Source organism: Myiozetetes cayanensis, unplaced genomic scaffold (assembly GCF_022539395.1).
Source record: "Myiozetetes cayanensis isolate MyiCay16 unplaced genomic scaffold, myiCay2020 scf1, whole genome shotgun sequence".
NCBI lineage: Eukaryota > Metazoa > Chordata > Aves > Passeriformes > Tyrannidae > Myiozetetes > Myiozetetes cayanensis.
In genome coordinates this window covers 144924892-144937880 of record NW_026086604.1, presented here as the reverse complement: position 1 = coordinate 144937880, position 12989 = coordinate 144924892, and the positions used below count along the sequence as shown (strand labels likewise).

Below are 12989 nucleotides of genomic sequence, written 5' to 3'. Positions count from 1 at the left end.
ATAGCCAAGGAAGCCTCTAGAGGTAAATAAATTAAAAAAGAAACCTTATAAAATTATCTGGCAGGGGCAGACTAGAGCAGAGGATTCCTGTTGTGGGAGTTCTCCTGTGTAACGTGTACATTCCCAATAAGCAAGCCCAGGCATATTTGTTTTTACACAGTCGTTTCCACACCAAGACACATTTCCATTCCCCCCTCCCTCCTTCTGCTTTTGTGTTCCATCGTCCACAACAACAATTAGTGGAAGTGCCTGGCTGTGCCTGCTCACATTGTTCCCAGACTTTTCTCTCCCCCAGTGAGCTCTGAAGACCATGCATTATTTGACATGACATGGCTTGGAGGCCTTCTGCACCATGGCCGTGTGCAGGGAAGCAGCAGAGACCAGCAAGAAGAAAGTTAGTCCTGGTTACAACTATCTGGGACAGTAGGACTCAATATGTGTTAATCTCTTAGCACAATATCCCAGGTGACTGGACTTTAAATTATTTAGTCTTGTAAACAAAAAACAAAACCACAACAAACAAACAAACAAAAAAACCCACAAAACAACAACAACAACAAAAACAACCCCAACAGAAATGAAAACAGCCTAAAGGTCAAGATACAAAGTCAGCTCATTGCTCTGTTTGTTTTGTGACATTAAAACACAGGATATGAAATTGAAAATAATCTTAGCACAGCTAGAAACTAAAGCCAGATGTTTTAACATCAGGCAGAAGCATATTCATAATGTGGGGTTTTCCCCTGAAATAATTAAATATCTATTGTATTTTCCATCACAGCTCATTTCTCTGCAACATGAGCAATTTGCCAGCTTGTCCATACACACTGAATGTATTCAGTTTAGAGTAAACAGCTGCACCCAGGGCAGCTTCCCTACACACACAGCCTCTGCACTTGTGTCCTTACAGGCTTTTTAAATTAACCTAGTCAAGTGCACAGAACATTCACGACCATAAAACATAAACAAAGGTACCTATTGCCCTCTGGAAATGAACTCCTGGAAATATCTCCTCTGGAAACAGACATTTACTTAGAGTGCATAGCTAATATTTCCTCTCATTTCCTCTCATAAAGTCCAGAGAAATGAGATTGTACCATTCCTCCACGAGAAGGTGACCCCCAGACATCTGTCCCCAGCCTGTGTGTTCTGACTCTTAATAAAGTGCACAGTGATCACTTCCATTGGTCTTACCAGCCTTTGCTTTTATGTGTGTGCCCCTTCCTTGCTTCCTTCAACCCAAATACAGTCAAGGCTAAAAGCTTGTTTTATAACTTACACATATAGAGAAATTATAAGGACTAAGTTGGTTGCTCCATCATCTTCCCAGAACCTGAGGAGCTCCTGTCTCTCTCCAGTGACCTCATCAAGCAGCAGCCCACAAAGTGATAGTGATGTTGATTTGCAGAGCTCCAAATACCTTTAAACCCAAACGCCTCTGCTTCATAAACATGCTGACAAATAATATATGCAGATTATGGCAATGAAATATATTTTTTAATTTCAAAACATTTATATTTGAAAGTAAATTTGAAATAACTACCCACAGAGAGAGTCTAAACACATAGAACACCTACAGTAGCTCTTAAAACTTGTAAAGTTTACACAGATAAAAAATATACAAATAAAAAGTACTCTCAAAATTTTAAATTACTGCAGCCTTTTCTCAAGTTACATTGAAAAGTTAAAAGGAACAGAAGAGGAATTTCTTTCTGAAGCCTTTATCGTGTGTAATACTTGGTCCCTCTCAGTCAAACACGAGGTCGTACACAGACGTTATGGTGTGTCACAACGGACTGCAATGCACCGAGCATCAGTATTAGTTTCAGTCTTTATCATCAAGAGAACAGCTGCTATTTATCTCTTCCCAAATTACTTCCTAGTATTACTTTCAATCTCTGTTCCATTAAAAAAACAACTTCTGACTTGGGGGTTTTTTCTTGTTTGTTTGTTTGTTTGCTTTTTCCATTTTAGATATCGGGTGCAAGAGAATGTTACTGGAAGTGGAAAAGTAGGAAAAGCAGCTTCTGTTTGCTATAAATGCAGCTATAAATAGCAGAGAGGGAACAACTGCATATTGAAAGCTTGAAAGATGTAAAGCTCAATTTTCAAACGTAATTAAGGACATCCTGATACAAGTGGACTAGCAGGACCCTCAAATACTGCAAAGGGACCTAAGGTGCCTAAATTTCATTCCAAATCCCATCTCTCTTAAACACTACCCTTCTTAGCACCTATTTTCTTTTCTCAAGGATTCATCTCGTGAATGGCATTTCAAATAAACTTGAGTCATCTGTTGTTCGCAGATTTTTGGATCTGAGTTTACAGACAGATGGACATCAAAAGTGAGTTAGCAAGGCTTCCCAAGTTACCACTCGTTTTATCTGACAATGAACACCATGACAAGAAAACTTATTGGCCAGCTAAGAAGGCATTATAAGGTAACATGCTTTGTCCAGCATTGCAGTGGGACAGGAGGATGCACAGAGTCTGTCAAGAAATCCAGCTGGAGAAGAGCAGCTTGCTTTGCTTTGGTAACTCCTGGTTGAGGTTGGCCAGGACAGCTGAAGTACAGTTTTGTCTGACTAAGTAATGGAGATGAGCCCACTGCTGTCCAGGGTTAAGTAAGACATGTTTCCTCTTTTACTGACTTCAGCTGAAAATCAGAAGAGTTCCTTTACCAGCAACCTTTGCGTGCCAACTGATGACACTTCCACAGGTCTGCAGCGGTGAAAAGAGACAGAACTCTTAGTACAATACAGGGAAGAAAAAAGAAAAACGAATTTAAGTAACTGCACCTTTTAATTACTGGATTTAGTTTATAAAGAAAAATGCTGGCATGTACCCTCCTGCCTCTGCACAGCTTAAAGCGTGTACAGTCATTATCAAAAACATAAAAAATATACAGAAAATGTATAATTAATCATTATCCAACTAAAAGAATTCTATTAAATTAGTATTACCTTTAACATCAACTGCTAAACAAAAAGCAAAGAGAGCAGCTGAATAACACCTTCTGCCTCCCATTCATTTCAGGCCATAAATCTTATGTTTATTAATAATGTTGGCTCAGCTTTTCGGATGGCAGAAGCTCTCCATTTTCCCAAGAAAATGCAGAGTTGCTCTATCCTTAGAGGAAGGAGTACCTGACAAGAACAGTGTTGAGACCATACTGGTGTTCTCCCTCCTGCACTAGTTGGCAGCAGTACTGGGGAATGCCCAGCTCCAGGAACTGCAAGGACAAGTCATGGAGTGCAGGAATGGAGACAGGATGCCTGCAAAGTCTTTGGAGGGTGCTGTAGATTGAATGTGACTGATTAAGTGCTGTTTCAGATGTACCCAAACCCCGTTTTCTTGAGTTTATAGATGACTCCACGTGAAGTGGCTGCAGATGTCTTGTTTCAAGAATTCTACAACTGATGTGCCACCAGCTGTACAGGAAAAAGAAAAAAGACTAATGTTTCACAACTTTCAACAGCCACATGAACCACTTGGAGGGTGTGATAATTAGGCACACTCATTGCAGTACCACTTTTGATGCTGGAAAATAAAATAGTCTCCTCTCATTTATATAATATCCTCAATCCTTGGTCTTCCTGGTAAGACTGCCAAAAGAGCCCTAACACTGTTATTTTAAGACATGGCAAACTGTCTGTAGACATTACACTGGAATCCTTTCACTTTGCACATATTTAAAAAAAAACTAAAATAAAAATACTTTCCATGACTGCTTACTTAGGTCAAGCTTTTACATGGATCCTTAAAGAACAAATACCATAGGAAGAAGATTGGGCTTATGGTTAAGATTAGTGAACTGGGTCTCAGGATTCATTAGTCCAACTGTCACATTCCTGTGCAACATGGGATAAGTTGTTTAAGCTCCAACCATCTCCTTGGATATCAGCACTGCAGGGACAACATCCCTCCTTCTCACCTGCCTCCAGCCTGTAACATCTGCAAAGGCTTTAAACTCTCTGGAGAGTTGTTCTCTACCAACATATGTACAGACATCTAACAGCATCCAGTCAGGGATGGAAAGGAGATCCCATGAGCTGTTTCAGTGTCTCACTGTGGCACTATTACTTTAAAAAGTTTATTCTTTGTGGACCTCAAGCTTCCAGCCATTCATCAATGCACAGCTGACATCTCCTCTACCCTCAGGCAATACAGCAGACACAGACTCAGACAGCTTGGTGATGATTTAGTGCTCTTATCCCTGAAGTGTCTTTCCTCATGCTTCTTGCTTTAGATCACGCTTCCAACACAGAAGCCATGGTTAATACTCCGTAACAGCAAATCCCCCTCTAATTAATTTATGCAAAAGGAACGACAACACATGATGAAAACCACATTCCAGAAGATGGAATGCTCCACAGAGAAGCTGGCAAATTCCCATACATACTGTGGTAACACTGACTAAGCACCATTTTACTGCTTCCTTACTGTTCCTTTCCTTCCCCAAGTCTTGCTGGGACTACCGTGCCTCCGGTTTCAATTCCTGCCTCAGCGAATCCTTCAGAAGTCCCAATTGCATTCCTTCAGAGCAATGAAACTGTGCAGTTTCCATCCTTGGGGATATTCAAAATCTGATGAGACAGAGTCCTGAGCAACCTGCTCTAGCTGACCACTGGCTCAGCAGGAGGCTCGGACTAGACAATCTCCAGAGGTCTCTTCCAACCTCAACTCTTCCATGATCCCGTAAAAACACTCGTTTGCCACATTGCCAAAAGCAAGGCAACAGAGGCTTAGCAAACATAGTAAATGCACAACTATTTAAAGGCAAAGAACAGTCCTGAATCAGTGGAAATTTATCAAGGATTACGGCTAGGTAGTAAAAATGGAGTCATCGTGACACACCTGAGCAATCCGTGCATAATTCCAGGTGTCTTTTCAGATTTCCACGCCGAGTCCATTCAAAGTAAGTGGCAGGAAGATAACAATCTATTTCTACCACCAGATAGGCCACAGGCAACGCTCAGGGCACCTGTTTAGTCCATCACATCTTACAACGACTCCATCTCTATGGAGAGCTTGTCTTCATTGAAATGTTTCTTCATGCTTGAACTCAAATTTTACCCCTAATTTAGCTCGCTAAGTATTGGTTTCTCTGATTCCATGAAAAACATATTTCCAAACTTTTCTAAAGGAATCAACAGGCATGTAGCTTCCAGAACCAGCCCCAAACTTCAGTCATTCATAAAAGACCCCTCCTAAGTCTACAACTGAGCGGGAAAATCCTGTGTTTTGTAATGCTGTAACTCCAACCACTCAGAGAGGTTTGCTTTCTTCAGCTTGCAGAATAGGAGTTATTGTCTTATCTTCATTTCTCCAGCAGCATTACTGGCATAAAAAGTTGACTGAAAATTGCACAATGCCTGTTATGAATAAATGATGGTAAAGGCTTCATAACGTGGCAGTTAATGCTTCTAATGCACACACTTCCTCCTAATGAAACTCCAGATCTATGAATGTGTTTCTCCAGCAGCTTAAAAAAGGCATATAGCTCTCTCACCCTGACTGCAAAAATAGATTAAGTCTTCAGCTTATGACATAGGTTCTGTTCTTGGAGCAGAAGGTCACAGGCACCCTTTGCAATAATGACCATAAGGTCTGAACAGTCACGGTGTGTGATATGAACGACAACCATGAAGCACATACTGCAATGCATTCGCTCTGCATCCCATTGGGTCATGCCTGCATAATGTAGTTTACTGTCAAGATAAATTATATGAAAATTTAAAGGATGCTGTATGCCACTCTCAGAATCCTCAGTGTCAAAAACTGAAGTACCGTGCTATGTTTTGGTTCTCTACCGTGTAAATAATGCCTTCATGCTTTAAAGATTTCATATGTGGTTATTTGCAAGCAATTTAAGTGAGACAGTATTACAGAAGCAAACACTAAGCCAAAGCATTATATTCCAGTTTCTACAACTACCTGAAGGGCAAACACAAAAATCATTCTGCAGCAGAATCACTGCACTTGCATCATTGTTCCAGCTCACTGCTGGCAGCAGAAATAGTTCAGCAGTAGTATAGCACTGTATCACCAAACCACCAATAATTTTGTATTTCTTGATGGCATATTATATTCATATTTCTAGGAGAATAAACATACTCCATTCAAGAAACACTCAAGCTGCTTTTTCTTTTAGCCTTTGAAGACATGCACAACTCTCCCTGTTTGTGAGGCTGTGACACTTCCTCCAGTGTTGCTACGGTGCAAACAATGGTAGAAAATCAGGACAGCAGTTCCCTGGAACCAGATCAGGCCCTGGAAGAAGGCTAATTCCCAAAGCCTGATGATCAGTGTAGGGTAACATAGCCCACAAAGGGGTACTTCTATGCCAGACAGACATTTTGTGACATCCCCTGCCTGCTATTCATGTCTTCTTTGATTCTTCATTTCTCTTTTGTAACCAACTCTGCTCTTTCATTACTCCCTAGGCATGGGATATCTTTTGATGGAAATTCAGCTTTTCTTCAAAGGGACAAGAATTATATGTGGTACTTCACTCAACACAGATGTCCATAATTTGGTCAACCAATGCTGACTCAGCTTTGGCTCCTTTCTGCTCCCATTAGCCCTGCCAAACCAGCACACAGACACACCAACCCACTTCCACAACTGACAACCAAATGAGTGTTGAATTCCGGTTTCAGTCACACCTGAGCTCCCTTGAATGCAATGTGATGCCCAGGAGAAAATGACTGTGAATTGAACCTTGCAGGTCTCTGAACAGGTGCTGGAACGTCTTAGTGGAGATCACTACTTTCCTCTTCACTCCTGATCTCTCTAGGAGCCTAACTTTTCTTTACCTGAAGCCACAAGTTTCACCACCCACATTTCTGTGAGGTTCCTTCCACATTCATGAGTTACTTTTCCAAGGAAATGCACATTCTTCTGAGCCCACAGTCCTCACAGGCTCACAGGTATAAATAAAGGAGGTTGGGTGAGACCATTTAGGAGCAGAATCTCCTACCAGAAAAAGTGATGTTTTAAAGACATAGCACTTTTCAATAAAAAGACCAAAAGCTTCTTTAATTACAGTGGCAGCTATTATGTTTGTAAACATGAATCCTTTCTTTTATCCTCTCAGATAAATTCAAAGTACCATCTCAGTGCTCCTCAGCAAATAACTCTTGCCCTTTCCAGTCATAATATATCAGCCCTTTAGGGAGGAATCCAAAATTAACATTCAAGGCCACAGAGGCTCAGGACAGCTCAGAGCCTGTCCTATGAGAGCGAGAGGGAGAACAGTTGCAGATTTAATATTAGGGAGACATTCCCTTTCCTCTGAATCCCTCTTCCCCCACCTCCTTTTCCAAGAAAATAAACATTTTTTTTCATTCCTAGATACCACTGGAAGCTGATTTCCTTTGACCTTTAAAAGAATTCACCTTATTCCTCACCTACAGCTTCCTAATTTGACTCCTAGACTGAAGTGCTGCTCTCATCAACCCACTCTGCCATTACCAGGAGACAGGAAGCACCCTGCAAAAACTGTGACAGAACAAAACCATTTCACAGTGACTTATAAGGAATGCAGCCATTAATGACTTTGCAAGTGTGGAAAGCAAGATGGAGGGGCAGAGGCTGAGCCAACAGTACTGCCAGAACATCACTGTCACCTATCGGATTGGAAATATTTAAGCCATTTGATGTTCAGCCTGACATCCCAACATAACAACAAGCCTGGAAACAGCAATAAGTTTTGACATTGAAGAGTCTCTTCAAAATCGTGGAGGTTGGCAAAGAAATGGGAGAATGTGTGCAGAGATGTTTGTTTGTGTGGCATTGAAAATAAAGGACCCTGGTCTCCAAGCACATCCTTCTAGTGCATCAACTCTGCTGTCAGGGCTGAAGTACCAGAGGCAACAGCCACTTCACTGAACTGAAAGATGTTTTCATATTCATTTGCAGACGTTATTTTTGTCCTTATTGTGAAAAAAATCTCTTTGTTCTTTCAAATAATAAGTCACCTTGTGATGTGTTTGGGAAAAATCCAAGGAAGTGCCAAGCTTCTGCAGTTCCCACCTGCTGGGAGCAGCAGGTGCTTGGCACTTGCCGTGGTGAAGCTCTTGAGACAGGTTCTGCCCTCTGTTGTGCTCACGTAAGTACAACATAACTTTGCTGGCAGTGGCTGAATTATCCCAGATAAAATTCAAAGTAAACAACAGCACAATCTCTCCTTTTCTTTTTTTTTTTTTTTTTTTTTTGTGGCACCAGAGGATTATAATGGCAATGTTAACATTAGAACAGATCGATTTTCGCAAGATGACAAAAGAACACACTGATCTCACTGCTGCGAGCTCCTACTCAGCAGACAATTGCATCCCATCTTAGAATAGAGTTTTTAAAATGTTCACAGCAATGTGCAAGCACTAACTTCTAATGGCTTAAAAAGGAATTTTATAATGCTAATGTCTTCATATTACAGATATGATGCATCTAGAGAGCAAAGGCTTCTATTTTAAATCTGTAGGAGCTTTCAAAGATATTTGGACCAGAAATTTCCATTTAGGCATCTCTAATTTCAAGGCTTCACAACATGCTGCTGGGAGAGACAGAGGCTGAATATGACATTTACAAAGGGTCCTGCAATTATATTATGGTCCATCTAAATTACTAGTTTTGGTCAGCCTCGTATTTGCAAAGAAAACAACCAGCAAACAAAAAAGTTGTTTTATCAGTCCAGCCTCTTAGCAAATACTCCCTTTCCACACTACAGACACATAGTAGCCCCCACTGTACTCTTGGCTACTGAACACCAGTTGAGAGCAGCAAGGAAAGCCAACTTGCAGGAACTTAGTGGTCCACCACTACTCCCAGGAGCACGGGCCAGGCACCACCCACCTGTGCTGAAGGAGACTGAGCACAGGAAGAAGGTGAAAATAGAGTGTTTCCAGATCCTTATATTATATCTTGTTCTTGCTGAAGAAAGATGTACCTGAGAAATGTCCTGGAGCGCTGCAAGGCACAAACCAGCTTTCTTAAATTGATCCATTTTTTCCCACTCTCACACACAGGCCCCCTCTCCCCCCAAAAACCACAAAAACAATGTGGGAGAAAGAAGTAAAGCATACAACTTTCTTTTCAGCCATGCTTATTATTCCACAATCCTCTAACCTAACTGTAGTGCATTTTGTATCATTTACCCTTTTTTTTCCACAATATAATTTATAAAATATGTAATTTAATTTTTCAGTCAGCAATCCTATGTGCCTAATAAATATATTTTAGGCCAGCCTGTATCACAACAGTATCTCTCTGTCCCATGGCTTTTTCTTCCAAAACTGACTCCTCTCTCCCCTACTTAGACCTTATTAGTCCCTCTCTTGTTCCTAATTCAGAAGATCAAAATGAGCACAAATTACGAATCCCAGCAATAAACACGATCTCACAGCAACACAAAGAAGAGAAGGAACAAAATAAAAATTACTGTCTGGTGAAAGCTCCCTTGACAACTACAGCTACACTGACAGGCGCCACTGAAATAATAGGAATGATGCTTCAAAACAACAGCCAAGAAAACAGTTATGAAAGAGAAAAAAACAGTCTAAATGGATCTTTTCAAATGCAGATTCCACTGTCAAGTGAGGAGAATGAGAAAAATGTTCTTTCTTATAGCACAGTCATGTTTAAACTCTGCCAGATTACAGGAGACCACTAAGAATGTGAGTACAACCTGAAAGATCCTGGGACCAACAGGAACATTAGAATGATGCAGAATGGAAGAGAAGGATCACATTTTGGGGATGGAGAGGAAGGATGGAAGGTGTCATCTCATTAACAAATCTTTAATTGCTTTCAACTGGGTGAACAACAAAACTAATGGTGACTTCAGGCATTTGCAGGCTTTTATCTGAGTAACTACCACTATGTAGGTGACAAACTGCATAGCAAAGAGCCAGGAGATTATTGAACATGAAAAATTATGACCCACCACTAAGAATGTTCCATCCAAAACAGAACTAAGGCAACACTCACGAAGAAAGGTTGTCCATGGCTTAAGGAGGCAAAAAGGAAAAAGCGTTAGCCTTCCTTTGCTAATAATGCTAAAGTGTGAACACTTGGGCACTTCTCCCACCTTAGCTTCACACCCCTAAACTGAGGAAAATTGCTGTAAGTACTGCTGTGGTCACAGGTATCTGGTGGTCAGCAGGTATTTCAAAAGCACCAGGTGGATGCTGTAAAATCCTGCAACAACCACAGCATCTCCAGAATTACCTATGACTCCTCTGCAGGAAGAAAGTGCAGCTCTTGGGAGCAGCAGTGGAGATCCAGCTGCACCAGAGTTACTGGCTGGACTGAGTCAGAGGTTGAGGGGGGGGGTAATGGAAAGAAAGGGCAGAGAAAATGTAGCAGGGAGTGTGGAAAGGAATTATGTGCACAGGGTGAGCGGTGCTTTGGTGTGGTACTTTTTTTCTGTTGCTATTTTACATCCCTATTGTGAAGTACTAATGGTAACATGGCAAAGTTTACTGTCTAAAAGCTCCAGTCACAAATGCATAGGCAACACCCAGAAACAAACCCATTTTTCTAGTACTGAATGCACTCAGAACTCCAGAAGTTTGGCTTGGGCTCTTGGGCTTGCATTCCTCCCCAGAGAAAAATGAAATCTGCAGAGGAGTCATGTATTTCTCCTCCATTTTATTCCACACACTCGAGACACCTAATAAATTTGCTCTGACTTCTCATTCTTCCCTAAAACAAAGGAAAAACTTAGAACCAGAAATATCTTTCTGCTCCTTGGCAGCTTAGCAGAGACGTGTAGGGCTGTTTCCCACTTTTACATAATGAAATTTAAAATAATAAAAAAAAAAAACAAAACAACAATAACCAATAAAACAACAGAGTGCACAGAAAAGGTACAAGGACTTTGTCAGTTCTTGCCAGAAGTACTGACAACAAAAGTACTTCAGGACTGAGAATAAAAAACTAATAGTTACACAGATCATAAGAACGTCCTAATACAAGAAAAACAGTTAAGTTTTGAAGAGCATGTAATACTGAAGACTGACCCAGTCAGCCTTTCAGTACTCACTGGGAATAATGAGCAACTTTTGATCTGTGTTTATTCTCTATCTATATACTATAATTTCTTGCATGTTTCCTTGCAGTGGAATCCACAAAACAGAGTCGGTGAACAGACTGCATGTCTCGCTAGTCTGCTCCACTGTGGTCAAACAACTGCCCCCTGCTCTCTCGGCAGTGAACAGACTGCTTGGATCCCAATCTGAGAGCGAGCTCTGGGCAACCCGGCCCTGGGAAATTCAGATGTGGATTAGTCTTCAGAGAGGGAAGAGTCAGATTAAACTCACAGGCACGGACAGTTCCCAGAGCCAAACCTGGGGATGCTGAGACCAACATCTGGGGGTGAACTGACCTTTTGCTAAACTGTACTGCGAGCCTGCGTGTGAACTGGGTGAGACACACTGAGCCAAACCCACAGCCCAGGGCAGAGGAGCGCTGGTGCAGCCCGGATAAGAGTCACTTCTAAAACTAGGATAGCGAGGATAACAAGTTCTCCTCACTCCGTGCCACGGACACAGCACCCTGAGCTCCCAGCGCTGCACGGGGGGCTCAGGCCCCTTGCTTCAACCTACCCCAGGTGTGCAGGACTTGCCTGAGGCAGGGGCTGCACCCCCCAGCCCAGCATGCCCTGAACTCCAGACCCTGGCATCAGGGAACACCTCTCCCTGCCTTTTCGCTGAGCTGCATGTCAGAGAAAAACATGCCTCAGCGCCTAAACCACGCCAGCTGCCGAAGGGGAGGAAGAGCAAGGAGCCACTTACGGGGATGTGCACTCGCAACATGAGCTTCTTCTGGCCGGAGCTTTTCCTGCTGCTGGAGGCATCTTTCTTCTTGTCCATGGCAGTGCTTCCCATCCCTTCACCCAGGCGTGGTGCTGGGCGACGGATCTGGAGAGGGAGGCTCCTCTTCCACCTCTCCCCACCGTCCCACGGGCCAGGCTCCTTATTTTGTTTTTTTTCTTTTTTTTTTTTTTTTTTTTTAAATGTCCTTAGGAAATTGATGGGGGGGGGGAGTAGGGGGAGGGGGAGAATGAGAGAAGCAGAGGGAAGGGGAGGAGTTTCTCCAGCTCCGGTTTTTAATCCCAGCAGCGAGGTGTCAGGGGGGACCTTCACAAGAGCATGAGATGCCCTTACAGACGCTGCTCCCTTTCTCACTCTTCCGCCCTTTCAAAAATATCCGGAGCATCCTGGGGTGGGGGGGGGGGGAAAGAAAGTTTCCTTCCCCTCGCCCAGCCCGGCCGCACTCTCACCGAAAGAGAGAAAAAAATAAATAAAAAAACACGCGAACACCACAAAACCCCGAAAAGGGGAAGGCGCTCGGGCGACGCTCCTGGCAGAGCGGGGAGTCCCGCGGGGAGCCCGGCCGGGGACGGAGGGAGGGACGGAGGGAAGGAGGGCAGGAGGATGGGAGGAGGTGCCCGGGCGCTGCCGAGAGCCCCGGCCGGGTGCACGAACTGCAGATCGAGCACCACGGAACTTTCCCGCAGCCGCTTCCCCCCACCCCGCTCCCGCTGGCCCCGCCGTCCCCTGTGCTGGGGGAGAGCAGCTGGAGCTGCGCCTGCATTCCCGGGGCTGCCGGAGCGCGGCGGTGGGCGAAAAGGCTGGGCTTCACCTTGCCAAAAACGCCCGAAGGCGGCGCGGTTCCTCTCCCTCCCGACCTCCCAGGCTGTTCCTTCGCTTCCCTCCCCGCAGGATTTCTCCCGGTCGTGCCCTAGAGGAGGGTTATTTCCCCCGAGGCAGTGCTTCCCACCCCCCGGTCCCCCAGCCCGGCCCGGCGGCCGCAGCGGCCCCGGGACGGCCCCGGGCTCGGCGGGAGCCCCACCGGGCTCATTCCATCTGGGCAAAACCCCAGGCTGCCCTCCCTCCCTTCCCCGGGCTGACAGGGCACGCTTGCCAAGCCCAGGAGGGCCCCGGTCCACTCCTGAACATAGATTTTTTTTTTTTTCCCGCTCC

At 43.8% G+C, this 12989-nt stretch overlaps 1 protein-coding gene across 1 annotated transcript in view; it reads right to left on the bottom strand.

The window, feature by feature from the left end:
* PRKAG2 (protein kinase AMP-activated non-catalytic subunit gamma 2) overlaps window positions 1-12204 on the bottom strand; it is a 208052-nt gene extending 195848 nt beyond the window's left edge. The window contains exon 1 of the mRNA XM_050333154.1: window positions 11799-12204. Within this exon, the coding sequence (XP_050189111.1) occupies window positions 11799-11891 (93 nt within the window). The 5' untranslated portion in view covers window positions 11892-12204. The remainder of the gene's footprint in view (window positions 1-11798) is intronic.
* Window positions 12205-12989: the final 785 nt, after the last annotated feature.